Here is a 13,867-nt window from a genome sequence, read left to right as displayed (position 1 = left end):
AAGACAATGTCTAGAGTTGTGTCAGTCAGCTGTGAGTGATGTGCGTTCCAGTGATTTTGATGTCAGCACATTCAATATGTAAGAAATTTTATAAGATTTTTATTTCATCTCAGATCTAGGATGATGTTATTTTAGTGTTCCCTTTATTTTTTTGAGCAGTGTATAATATATATTACTGAGTTGTGACCCAAGCCATTAACAAATGCCTATAGGTAATCTCCTGGACCGGTGGCCTGACTCCTGATTCTATCAACATTTTTTGTGCTTGATATTAGATAGTTATTGCTTTCGGTCTACAAAGAGGGTATTGCTAATGCTATCTTACCATCTTCTTTTGAGACAGGCTAATAGTTATTATACCCAACCAAAGAAGAGCTCTCTTTACCTGGACAATTGGAGACGCAATCACATTGTTGGCAACTGACTATAAGTCAGAAACAAGGCCTTGATGCTATAACAGTTGAAGTCGGAAAGTTTACTACACCTTAGCCAAATACATTTAAACTCACAATTCCTGACATTTAATCCAAGTAAAAATTCCCTGTTTTTAGGTCTAGTTAGGATCACCACTTTTTTAAGAATGTGAAATGTCAGTAATAGTAGAAGAAAATTATTTATTTCAGCTTTTATTTCTTTCATCACATTCCCAGTGGGTCAGAACATACACTCAATTAGTTATTTTGTAGCATTGCCTTTAAATTGTTTAACTTGGGTCAAACGTTTGGGTATCCTTTCCACAAGCTTCCCACAATAAGTTGGGTGATTTTGGCCCATTCCTCCTGACAGAGCTGATGTAAGTCCTCTTGCTCGCACACGCTTTTTCAGTTCTGCCCACAAATGTTCTATAGGGTTGAGGTCAGGGCTTTGTGTATGTGCCACTCCAATACCTTTACTTTGTTGTCTTAGGCCATTTTGCCACAACTTTGGAAGTATGCTTGGGGTCATTGTTCATTTGGAAGACCCATTTGCGACCAGAGCTTTAACTTCCTGACTGATGTTTTGAGATGTTGCTTCAATATTTCCACATAATTTTCATCCCTCATTATGCCATCTATTTGTGGAAGTGCACCAGTCCCTCCTGCAGGAAAGCACCCCCACAACATGATGCTGCCACCCCCTTGCTTCACGGTTGGATAGTGGTTCTTTCGGCTTGCAAGCCTCCCCATTTTTTTCTCCAAACATAACGATGGTCATTATGACCAAACAGTCTATTTTTGTTTCATCAGACCAGAGAACATTTCTCCAAAGTACGATCTTTGTCACCATGTGCAGTGTGCAAACCTTAGTCTGGCTTTTTTTTATGCGGGTTTTGGAGCAGTGGCTTCTTCCTTGTCTGAGCAGCCTTTCAGGTTTTGTCGATATAGACTCGTTTACTGTGGATTATAGATACTTTTGTACTGTTTCCTCCAGCATCTTGACAAGGTCCTTTGCTGATGTTCTGTGGATGATTTGCATTTTCGCACCAAAGTGTTGTTCATCTCTAGGAGACAGAACGCGTCCTTCTGAGCGGTTAAGGACGGCGCGTGGTCGCATGGTGTTTATACTTATTGTTTTTTGTCAATGAATGTGGTACCTCTCTAGGCATTTGGAAATTGCTCCCAAGGTGTATGAACCAGTACTTGTGGAGGGTCTACAATTATTTTTCTGAGGTCTTGGCTGATTTCTTTTTTTTTCCCATGATGTCAAGTAAAGTAGGCATTGAGTTGATAGTTAGGCCTTGAAATACATCACAGGTACATCTCCAATTGACTCAAATAATGTCAATTAGCCTATCAGAAGCTTCTAAAGCCATGACATCATTTTCTGGAATTTTCCAAGCTGTTTAAAGGCACAGTCAACTTAGTGTATTGTAAAACTTTCCTGACCACATTGGTGATTTTTTGTCGCATACAGTGAATTATAAGTGAAATAATCTGTATGTAAACAATTGTTGGAAAAATGACTTGTGTCATGCACAAAGTAGATGTCCTAACCGACTTGCCAAAACTATAGTTAGTTAACAAGAAATTTGTGGAGTGGTTGAAAAACGAGTTTTATTGACTCCAACCTAAGTGTATGTAAACTTCCGACTTCAACTGTATATAATCAGTGAAACTCAATCAGCCTTCATTAAAGGAAGGAGTATCCATAACCATGTATGATTGGTTTTAGATATTTTAGATTACAGTGAATTCATAGAAGATGACGGCTTTATATTGTTTTAAAAAGTTTTTAAGGCTTTTGACACTTTAGAACACACATTTTTATTTAGAACTCTCTACTTTTGGGTTTGGAGAGAATTTCTGTAAAGTGATAATATATTATACATAATGATATTAGCAGTTCTGTGGCTATGAGTAATGGCACATCCCCTCGTTTCTCTATTCCTAGAGGAATTAGACAGGGTTGTCCAATCTCCCCTCTTTTATATATTTTAGCCACAGATTTACTAGCAGTATTTTGAGTCTGAGAATGTATAAGGGATCTGTATTTTTGGTAAAGATATATTAAGGTTTGCAAAGCAATTCCACTTCCTTTACTTTGACTTATTAAGAACACTTGGTTATATTATGAAGTTGTTCCATCTTTTCCAAGTTTCCAAGTTAATGACTTGAATCTTTTGGGGAAAAAATGCAACAATAAGTGGATATGATTGGCAGTTAATTAAGTCATTTTTGGTGATTATAATTAAATATATTAATATGGAAATTACCAACCCATGCTATGATCAAAAGTGACTACCTTTTACCTTACTTGTCCAGTTATCCCAAAAGGTAAAGAAACTCATTTAAAAATATTTTCTTCCACCTACCCTGTTAATGATTTCTTGCACAAAAGATTCAATTTTGACAAAACTCCTCGTGTTTTTTGTTCTTCTGATTCAGAATCTATAGAGCATTTTTTTTTTTTCATGCTACCATTCTAGTAAACTATGGATTGAAATTCATGAATGGTTGTGTATAAAATCTCCAAAAATTGCATTATGCTTATCCTTGTAATTCCGATCATAACTATTTTATTAACATTATTATTTTTTGGGCCYAATATTATATTCACAAATGTAAATGGGGGGYAAAATTCCTTATTTTGTAGTTTTTTTCATTGAACTGTTGCAATTTTATAAATCCCTCAAACTTGTGAAACCTAAAAAGTTGGAAAAATTATTAGAAGCTATGTCTCTGAATGTCTGTTAATGTCTCATTGCCTGGTCGCCTGGTGTTCAGTTATTTCATTTTTTCCATTGTATTCACAGGAATGTCCCTGTATTGATGTGTAATATTTGTATTATTGTTGCAATATTTTCTTTTTTTAATTGATAAACAAAAAAAATAAAAGATAGTGTTGTGCGCATCCCCCGTGTGTGTGTCAGCCTATTTTTTCTTTTAAGTAACTGTCCATTGTTTCCAGATTTCTATGAAATATGACCTATGATTAATGACAGTAAGAGTTGAATAGTATTCCTTCCAAAATGTTTAATTAAGTATGTTAAAAAGCAGCTTTTCTGTGTTGGAATGGTGTGCATACCCCAACAACATAATTAATGGTGTGGGCGTATACCAGTCATGAATAATAATATTGATGCAAGTAGACAGAATGATGACATCATCCTCTATGAGGAAATAGTAAGTATTTTTGAAATGGTATGTTTGAGATACTAGTTTGAGGTGGGGTTTAGGTATTTTTTCTCAAATGTATGCTTTGGCTACAAATACAAGTAGGCCATAGGACGAGTCAACAACCTTATTTGGGTATAAGTCAAAAGAATATAAACTTTTTTTTAAAGTTAGATTTTTACTGGACAGTTACTTTAGACAGAAAGATGCCTTCATCCTCTATGAGGAAATAGAGGATGATGCCCCTGCACATTGTTAAATAAAATAATAAACATCGACTCTGTACCGGTACCCCCTGTATATAGCCCTGCTATAATTTCTAATTCTTATCTCTTACTTTTTTAAATGTATTTTCTTAAAACTGCATTGTTGGTTCAGGGCTTGTAAGTAAGCATTTCACTGTAAGGTCTACACCTGTTGTATTCGGCATGTGTGACAAATAACATTTGATTTGATTTAAGTGCAGTGACAAGTTATGATTTGTTACCAGGCTGTGGTATCACCATGCAACAAGATCTCATGGTTTGACCAATTTTACTTCAGATTCCGACATTTGCCCACATTTCTCCAATGCCATGTTGACGCGGAGTGCTTCTTTCCTCATCCTAGCCCCCTGTGTCTTGCTATTCTGGGCATGTCTATTCTAACCATAATCTGTCAGCCACCTCCTCCCGATTCTCATCCCTCTCTCTCATCCATCTTCTATCTACCCTTATCCCTCATCACTCTCAGTTCCTCTGTGCTTGAAAGCCTTCACTTTCCATCATTAATTGATTAAGTCTGTCTTCAGATGTCTGTAGGTGGCTAGTCAGTAGTCTCCTCCACACACCTGCCTTAGGTACAGTGTCCTAGCATCATCTAGCCCCGTTTTTGTTAAGGCAACCGTGGGTGGGCAGGGCTGCTTACATAGGCAGCATCATGACTGGAGGTGTGAATTAATTAAAAATACACTGCTGTTGTGCTGTTGCAGTATGAACCTGTAGAGACCAGGTAGAACCACTGAGGGGCAGTGCTGAGACAGGATGAGTCATCAGTGTGCACCTGGGGGAGAGGAACCAGTCTATGAAAGTAGAACACACACTCTCAGCCTGTATCTATTATCTTTTATTAAATTTTTCTTTAAAACAGAAAATGACCATTTCACAACAGGCCGTCTCGAGCAAACCCTCACATAAACCTTGCCAACACCTACAAAACGGTATCAAAAGTGCACCATAGTGACAATACATAATCTTCTCAAGGTCTTATATTTTTTTCCTATGATAATATCATCTTATTCTCCTCATATTTATACAAATACCACTCTGTGCACGGTAGAAATACACAACCCAAGTGTCCCACACTTGGAACACTCACCTCCCCACATGCAGTCAACTGGTCTGCTCTGACTAGGCCCCAGCCAGGCACCAAAGCAGAGTTGCAGTCTGAGGGAGTGTGCAGACGCCTGGTCGATATTACAACACATGAATCATTAAATACCCACTCACCCCACCCAAACACTCATGCTATAACTAACGCCTCATTCCCAAAACCTCTGTACAACCCTCATTAAACACCTTTCGAACTAACAAAACTTTGATACAACATCCACTGATCCTTTGACAAAACTCTCCCCTGTAGCTGCATCTCCAGCCTAAGTGACAGGGTGGGGGAGGAAGGAGGGAGGTAGGAGTGGGATGGGGGAGGTAGGAGGAAGGGGGAGGAAGTGGGGAGGGAGGGAGGAGGGAGGGGTGGTGGAGGTGGGAGGAAGGGAGGGTAGGGGGGACTGAGGCTGAGCTTCAGTAGGTGTGTGACACCACAGAGCGGTTTACACTAGTATGGTCCACTAGTATGATCCTCCACTCCACTGAGAGGTACTGTCCTCTTCAGGGCCAGTCAGTCTCTTGACTGATAGAATAGGATGTAGCCTGACTCAGAGTTCTTTGAGATCTCAGAGGTGAGGCCYTAGAACTCCTCTATGGCCTGGGCGTCTATCTTCTGCAGAGGGAAGGAGAGACAACACGGGTCAATGGGGTCACACAAAACACAAGGGCGCACCCATGCATGTTCACACACACGTTTTGTTCTTCCATCCTCGTGGGGACCTAACCCTAATCCCTAACCCCTAAACTTAAAATAGCCTTTGTCCACGTGGACATGGAAAATGTCCCCACAAGGGAGAGTTTTTATTTGTTTTACAATCCTTGTGGAACTTTTGGGGATTTGAAGTCCCCACAAGGATAGAAGAACCAACCTACACATACAATATCTTACCTCTACAATGTCGTCATCAAACAGCAGCCAGAAGTCGTGACTCTTCACAATGGCAATGTAGTGTCCTCGGTTTGGACCACTGAAAACAAGACGAGGAAGTCAGCAACACACTCACAACCTTAAGGGTCAGTTAGAATACTTTTAGACAACCTAGTAAACAACACTGACCTCCCACAATGCACCACGACAGCGACCAGGTCGTAGAGTCTCTCAGGATTGGTTGCGTCTCCTGAGGTGTTGAAGAGGCGGAGCTCCAGAGGGAAGACGACGCGATAGGACAGCTTGGTGTAACGCTGCAGCTGCTCCATGTACTTYAACCTCTTCAGGTGTAGAGCCAGGATCATAGGCAGCTTCTTCACACGCATCCTGGGGGCGCACACACAATACCTTATAGTAGCAATAAAAACTTAGCAAAGAATACTTTTATGTCCACAACACTGCCAACACTGACCTTTTGTGTGCCTCCTGTTTGCTTCTACATTCTTCACAGTAGTACTTATACTCACTGCAGAGAGTCTCTGTGTTACTAAACCCCCTGGAGGGAGCGAAGGAGAGAGAGAGATCATGGTACTTGGAGTCACATGGAGAAAGAAGCAATACACAGGTCAGTCAGTATGTAATGCGTTATTGTAGTTAGGTGTTGTAGATGTTACCTGAGACAGTGTGTGATGGAGGTGTTCTGTTCCACGTCCACTGACAGGTCCAGGAAGTCTTCYTCTTTGCTGCTGATCTGTAGGGAGAAAACAACAACAACCTGTGATGACTAGAGCCAGACAAAAACATCATTCAGTCTATCTTCATGCCAACAGAACTTGAGCCTGCCTTCTCTCTACAGCGTATCACAGACAAGTATTGCATCCTGCTGACCACAACAACAACAGGGACGTCACTAGTTGACATGGGGAGTCAGACTCAGACGCTAGGTACCGTTTCGCAGGTGAGGCAGCGGGTCTCGTTGGTGAGGGTTCCCTGGAAGATCTCATGGACCCAGGTGGAGGGGGGCGGGGTGTTACTGTTGTGGTTCTGGGAGTCGAGCGAACCATTGGCTAGACGGCCGTTGGTCTTGTCCTGCTTTCTCTCCTCCTGCAGCAGGTCAGCAATGGTGTTGAGCAGGTAGTTCAGGAACTCATGGGCATCCTGTTGCATGTAGTTGTCGAACAGCTCTGCAGGGGTAGAGGAGAGGGGGAGGGAACAGGGGAGACAGGGGAGTGTGTCAACCTCATCCCTCTTACTCCTGCCGTAAAAATGTCCACACCCACAACATTTTCAACCATCCACTTCTTCCTCTATTCCCCCCCTTCCTGAACTGCAATCATACTACCTCCCGCTCACCATTCTCCTTGCGTAGGCGCGTGATGAACTTCTTGGGTGGTATGACTCCCACCTTCCTCTTCTGGTTGGCGATACTGTGGAACAGGTCMGCCAGGCAGGTCAGCAGGTTCTCCTTGCGTCGGGGCTGGCTGCGGTACGCCAAGATCTTCTCCCGGAACGGACGGCAGAAGTACAGCGCCTGCAGCACCGAGTTACAGTAGCACGTGTTCCCAAACTGGGGGCCAAATACAAGGACAGATACAAAGAGTAAGGCAAAGAGCTGGACACACAGGCGCACACACACACTATAACCGTCTGCATGGATAAGGCACATGTGATCTGTAACAAAGATTATGCAGACATGTGCATGTGAACTTCGCACTCTCACTTACATTGACCAATCCGAAGTAGTGCTCGTTGACAGGGAACTGCTCTGAGCCAATCTCTTTCTCCAGAGCGGAGGCATTGGCGCCCTGTAATACAAAGTACTGATATTTTTGGCATAGGTCGATGGGAGTGTGTACCAATCAATAGTTCCAAATGGAATTTCATATCAAATGCCAATAGCTGTCAGTGGGAGGGGGGGCAGAACGACTGTCATTCTTTGTTAATGGAACATGACCCTAACCATCAGAGGCTGTGAAAATGCACAGCAACTAGGATTTCCTGAGTAGGTCTACATGGACAGAGGTTGGGTTTGATCGTAAAAAATGAAATGATCCAAATGTATGATCCAAATGAATGACGTCTGTCTGACAGGTTTGCCAAACTTAAGTAGTCATCTTTGTAAACTGGGAACAATATGACAGTCAGTCAGTCTTGTCTAGCAGCTGATCATGTCGTCATCTGCTGTGTTCCAGAAATAGCTCGCGCTTCGGAAGAATTCAGAAAAGGGGGTTTACAGGAAGACAACTCACTATATCGTCAGTCACAATGCTATATCTTACTAACTACTGTAACTATCTGGAAATGTTGGCTAGCTAAATTAGCATTCACATACAGGAAAAGCACAACTGTGAACATAACTTTGTTAGGTTTGACATTGATCGTGGAGTTGAGTAAAATCAGCTAACAATTACGGAGTTATGTTGATTTAGTATTCAAATTGTGTCCAGTGTTGACATGCGTTGACCTCCACACTGCTTTACTGCAAAATGAACGTGCAAGCAAGCTAGCCTCGGTAACTAGTTAACGTTACAGTGCCAGGTGCTGAAGCCGCAGAACTATGCAGTGCCGTCACAGTGCGGGAGGAGATAAACATCACTAATTAATGCAAGATCATACATAAACAGCTCACTAATATAACAAATTAAAGGCCTACGACATTAGGTATCATAGCTAGCAATAGAACGTAAGACAAAAACAATGTCGTGTCAGTGAAGCCAGGAAAACTGACTGGGTAGCAACAGAAAAGCAGACGATTTTAACCATCTTCCATGTCACGCAAGATGGTAATAACACAACCACAGTTGTCGTGCCACCCTCTCATCACTTTGCAATGTGTTTAGTAGATGCCATTTACTCACCATGGTACAAAAAGAGGCAAATTTGGAAACTGTCATTAGGATTTCCATTCGCCCAGCGCCATCTTCCACCCAATCACCGCGAGGAGGACTCCCTTGTGACAGGGCACACTGGACGGGCGATGGGAGCTCCGCTAGGTCTTAGAGGGTCATGTCTGGAAGCGATCCATCTTTTGTTAAATTAACCTCAGAGTAAMGAGAATACGGTAAAGGTTTGGAAAATATGTAGTTAGCTAAAATGCAACAACAACAAAAAATCTACTTTTACGTTAATTTGACAAAAGCTAGATCCCTTCTAGCCGTGACCGTTTTAGATAACCTCCATCCGATGTCCATGTTCTGTGGCGTACATAATATAACATTCACAAATATGCCCACATGAGCAATTCTGGACACACAGCTGTGTAGAGAATGACGACTGTAATTAATGTCAAACTCACTGAAACTTTGATCAGGCTTTTTAGACGAGAATCCAATGTACTTGTCTATAACTAGCTGTCACGGGCAGCAGTTCATCAATCAATTATTTCCATAATGTACAAGCACAACAAAATCTGCATTATTTTGACAAAAATTWATCAGATGAGTCGTTCAGCAGTTCACTGACATGTACTGGTTATAGGACGCTTCACAGTGCCTCAACATTCCAATAGGAAAGGAAGTTAGCTATTATCTGATCTGAAATCATTTAATAAATTGTACCAATGGAGCTTAGTCATTAAGGTAGATAACCAAAACTGGACTTAGATCAGCACAGAGGGGAAACAAATTATTCTACCCCAGCATGTTTGTTCAGGCAATAGGAAGGCCATGCTTAAATCTATTTTAGAAGGAGGAGTTTCGGGTCCTTTATTCTCTCTTTCCGCCGTACCCGCCATCTTGCGAGCTACCGGGGGTAAGATGTGCTCTGCATTTAAAGACCGTAAACTTATAAAATGTCGTTTTAAATGCATATGAAGACATTGACATAAGTATGTTAAAACATACTCTATATTTGAGGCGAGAATCCATCCTTTAAAGACCGTATGTGTGGCATATAGTGACACGATTTGTTAATGGGGTAACAGCGTGGCTGCTGTTAGGCCCCATGCGGGCCTAACCACTTGCGTTCGCAGGATTTGTTATTTCTTAGGCACAATGGCATACACAGTCGGAAAATTTGACATGCAAAATAACTTAACTTTGGTGCAACGTAGCAGTTAACTTAATTGTCAATCTGGGAAAATGAAGCGGTATTGGACTGAGTTTGCGAGCTAGGTAACGTTAGACTTCAATAGCTAACGTTCGTTTTTTGGCGTTGTGTTTTTGACTGACGTTTCCATGTTTTGCGTGTCCCCTTATTGTTAGTACTGGTATGGATCTTATAATAATCACTAGCTATGATTTGGAGAACATTGTTTTTCTTTGCAGTGAAATTCACTTTGTCACAACAGGTTGCAGGCTAACGTTAATCAGACAGTATTGGTAATTTAGTTACATAACATAGATGCATAGGGTGGGGTTAAACTAAGTTTTTGTATCTGACAGCATTACACCCATTGACTGTACTAAACCCTAGTATACAAAGTCCTAAACCACTTGTAACCATACATTTAACAGCAATGAAGAATTCCTACTTTGCCATTGGGTTTATCTAACATTTGAATGTCRATGTTTTCAAGTAATCAGGCATCATGACGAACACAAGAGGCAAGAGGAGGGGGACGAGGTACATGTTCAGCAGGGCCTTCCGCAAGCATGGTGAGTTCATATCAGAAAGACTGAAGATATACTGAAATGTCTCGTTAGGTCACTACAATTTCTGAGTTATTTAAAATAAAGAACTCGAGATTAGGGGTGTTACTGGCATGATCCACAGCTGAGTAGCCCTCATTAGTTACTCCAAGCCCATTTTAGATTTGTTGTTTTGGTTGGTTGTGAAGAATCAATGTACTTTGTTCCTCAGGTCCCATTCCCCTGTCCACGTACATGCGTATCTACAGGAAGGGCGATATCGTTGACATCAAGGTAGGGTTTGTTCCACCTTTTCCAGGTTTCACTAACCAGGTTTCCATCTATCCATTTCATGCTGATGAATTGCCTGACTGAAAGTCACCACCAGGCTGACACCAAACAATTTTATAAKTGCAGACACAATTTGTTCGTTCTATAGGGTGGGATCTTTTTGTGTCAAATAAATAATGCAAAAAATGCCAGTGGGAACATGTTAGTGCGCATATATTGTTATAATAACTCATATCGAAGTACATTTGTAGTCATGCAATGATATGGTGTGGACCTCCCACTACGATTCGGAAACCATGCAGTTTATTAGGCTACAGATTAAATACGTTTTTGATTAACTTCACAGGGTGGTGGATGTGCACGGTGATGAGCTTGATGCTTCTCCAATATATTATCCAGGGTCTTATTCTGGTGACATGATTGATGCTTGGCTGCCATTTGACAAATACATACAAATGGCATCGCTTTAATCTATAATCTCATAATTTAGATAGTTTCAGGTTGGATTCCTGAGTTGTTGGTTAAAGATAGTGGTCACATTTGCTATATAATGCAACAGGTTTTGTGACATTGAGAAGGCAATGGAAACACATTTAACTTGTATTTTTCATTTGGTACATGGGAATTTAACGGCACGTTATGTGCACTACGTCATCAAATAAAGTCAGTTTGATGGAAACACATCTTAACCAAAAACGCAATCCCATTTTCACTTTGCCACCTGGGCTGTCCTATGTCCTACGTGGTCATTCACGTGGGGGACAGTATTTGTACTTTATCACCCCGGCCAAGCATCTACCGTATGTTTGAACTTGGGTTGTTGGAGAAACGCACACACAAAGAATCCCCGCAATTGCAGGTCATGGCATAGCACAAGTTCCAGCAAAATTAAGGCTGTATAGAATTTCAAAGACATTAAAATACGTTTCACAACACATTGTGTGCCCTCGGGCCACTACTCTACTACCACATATCTACAACACAAAGTCTGTAGGTGTGTCCCTGCTGTACCATAAGGTGTATTTTATATTTTCCCAGATTTTATTGCTTGCGATACTTGACGTGGAATAGAGTTCCATGTAGTACTAWGTGCCTCCCGTAGTCTGTTCTGGACTTGGGGACTGTAAAGAGACCTCTGATGCGCCTTTTCATGCAGGTTTTTGAATATTCACATGAAAATTGGTTGCAAATTGGATGGAAACCTGGCTATTGGTAGTGACTGCAGCGTAACTAAATGAGTTATATTTTGCTTTTATTTTGGACTTCACCAAAACCCAACTAAGATTGTGAATGTCTCCTCCAGGGTACAGGTACCATCCAGAAAGGAATGCCTCACAAGTGCTACCACGGCAAGACGGGCAGAGTCTACAACGTAACCCAACATGCTGTCGGCATCATTGTCAACAAGCAGGTCAAGTAAGTACGGCGATGTATGGTGGATTGGTCAGTTTCGGTTTCCTTTCCAGCTTGGCTGAGTTTTAGGTCTTTCATAAAGGAAATTGATGTGCCCTGCCGGTATCTTTGTAATGGAAGGTTGACGTTGCAGAAGTATGATTGCTGCCTATCTGAAAACCCCACCTTCACTTTGCCACCTGGGCTGTCCTATGTCCTAAGTGGTCATTCACGTGGGGGACAGTATTTGTACTTCAGCACCCCGGCCAAGCACCTACCGTATGTTTGAACTTGGGTTGTTGGAGACACACACAAAAAAACGCAATTGCAGGTCATGGCATAACACAAGTCTTTCACCATTTGGAAGCGTTATGTTTTCTGATAAGTCAGGGTCTCAATTACGTTGCTTACATCCATCTTGTGACCAGTAGCCTTTTGTATATTGTGCTGACCACATCCCTGATTTATTTCCAAGCTGAAAACGGTCTCCCCTTCTCTCTGTAGGGGTAAGATCCTGGCCAAGAGGATCAACGTACGTATTGAGCACGTGAAGCACTCTAAGAGCAGGGACAGCTTCCTGCAGCGCGTCAAGGAGAACGAGAAGAGGAAAGTGGAGGCCAAGCAGAAGGGCACCTGGGTCGAGCTGAAACGGCAGGTATGGAGAGCACATTTACCTGGGCCATTGTCAGTAGTGTTTTAACGGGCTGTACATCCTATAGCTCTCTAGGACCAGCCTTGTTGGTACCTATTCTACGTAATTGAACATTCCAGATAGTTTGAAGATATAGAAAGGACATCAACACATCTAGTGGATTGTTTTGATTGTTTGATGCATTCTGTAATGGTAATTCAGCCATGTCCTCATTTCTGATAGTCCTTTGAATTGTTCACCCACATGTAAAATGTATGCACACATGACTAAGTCGCTTTGGATAAAAGCCTGCTAAATGGCTATTTTTATTGAACTTTTAATTATTTTTTATTTATAGTGGCATCTCATCTGTGCGTTTGTCCTTTCCTCATCTCCCCCTGCAGCCCACTGCTCCCCGTGATGCCCGCTTTGTCAGCACCAAGGGCAATGAGCCCCAGCTGCTGGAGCCCATCCCCTATGAGTTCATGGCATAACTATGCTGACCAAAATAAAACTGTTTCTGCACAGATTTATGTGAACTTGAGTCTCTTATGTACACTAACATGCAGGGATGTTGGTAACTTCTGTGTCTAAAACTACCTAATGGAAAAGGACATGGTTTCAGGGCAGGGGGAGAACTGACCCGTGTGATACCTTGAGTTAGGTAGGTGCTGTCCAGGGAGACTTATGTTGCTGCTGTCGTTCAATGATTGTCTTTCATTGATCACTCGTAGGGAAGTGAAATGCGATTTCTATTTCACCGGCAAACTGAGAACTACAAGCACAGCAGTCTCAAAGTATACGCACAGCTTTTACTCAACCCACTTCAGGCACTCTACKCTTGCATTTGAGTTGACATTAATGTGAAGTGTTTTGACACTTTAAATGTGAGTGCTGTCCATTGTCAAAAAATAAAGAACATCTGGATGTATGTTGATTTTAAAATGGATTGGTTGTGTTGCAAATATGTCAATGTTCAAGGTGGACTTTTTCAAAATGTACACTTCTGAACTTTGTCTTAACTGTACTTCCTGGAAATAACTGCTTGTACACCAATCAGGCCAGCAGGTGGCAATGTGCCTTCCTCTATAGAAGCTGCAGTATTGGTTTGGGAAACAACATTCCCTTGACTGATCCWTGGATTACTTATTGTTATGGAT

The 13,867-nt window shown here is 41.7% G+C and overlaps 2 protein-coding genes across 4 annotated transcripts; one reads left to right on the top strand and one right to left on the bottom strand.

Annotated features, from left to right (window-relative positions):
* Positions 1-5,341: 5,341 nt before the first annotated feature.
* usp12a (ubiquitin specific peptidase 12a) lies at positions 5,342-9,299 on the bottom strand. Of its 2 annotated transcripts, XM_023999931.2 has the most exon segments (10): positions 5,342-5,570; positions 5,847-5,925; positions 6,015-6,212; positions 6,298-6,381; positions 6,500-6,576; positions 6,774-7,009; positions 7,179-7,392; positions 7,550-7,630; positions 8,684-8,866; positions 9,121-9,299. In XM_023999931.2, coding segments are annotated over 9 exon segments (1,119 nt in total). In that variant the 5' UTR covers positions 8,732-8,866; positions 9,121-9,299; the 3' UTR covers positions 5,342-5,468.
* A 176-nt stretch (positions 9,300-9,475) lies between these two features.
* rpl21 (ribosomal protein L21) lies at positions 9,476-13,236 on the top strand. 2 transcript variants are annotated; one of them, XM_023999932.2, is made up of 6 exons: positions 9,476-9,575; positions 10,349-10,420; positions 10,626-10,687; positions 11,988-12,100; positions 12,581-12,731; positions 13,112-13,236. In XM_023999932.2, exons 1-6 carry the CDS (start codon positions 9,491-9,493, stop codon positions 13,199-13,201), a joined length of 573 nt encoding a protein of 190 aa, XP_023855700.2. In that variant the 5' UTR covers positions 9,476-9,490; the 3' UTR covers positions 13,202-13,236. The 2 variants fall into 2 exon arrangements, with proteins under 2 accessions (XP_023855700.2, XP_023855701.1); XM_023999933.2 differs by having other exon boundaries at positions 9,487-9,575; positions 10,342-10,420.
* Positions 13,237-13,867: the final 631 nt, after the last annotated feature.

Source organism: Salvelinus sp. IW2-2015, linkage group LG14, assembly GCF_002910315.2.
Source record: "Salvelinus sp. IW2-2015 linkage group LG14, ASM291031v2, whole genome shotgun sequence".
Classification (NCBI taxonomy): Eukaryota; Metazoa; Chordata; class Actinopteri; order Salmoniformes; family Salmonidae; genus Salvelinus; species Salvelinus sp. IW2-2015.
The sequence above is the reverse complement of the archived record's forward strand: the minus strand, read 5'-3'. Positions and strand labels throughout refer to the sequence as shown.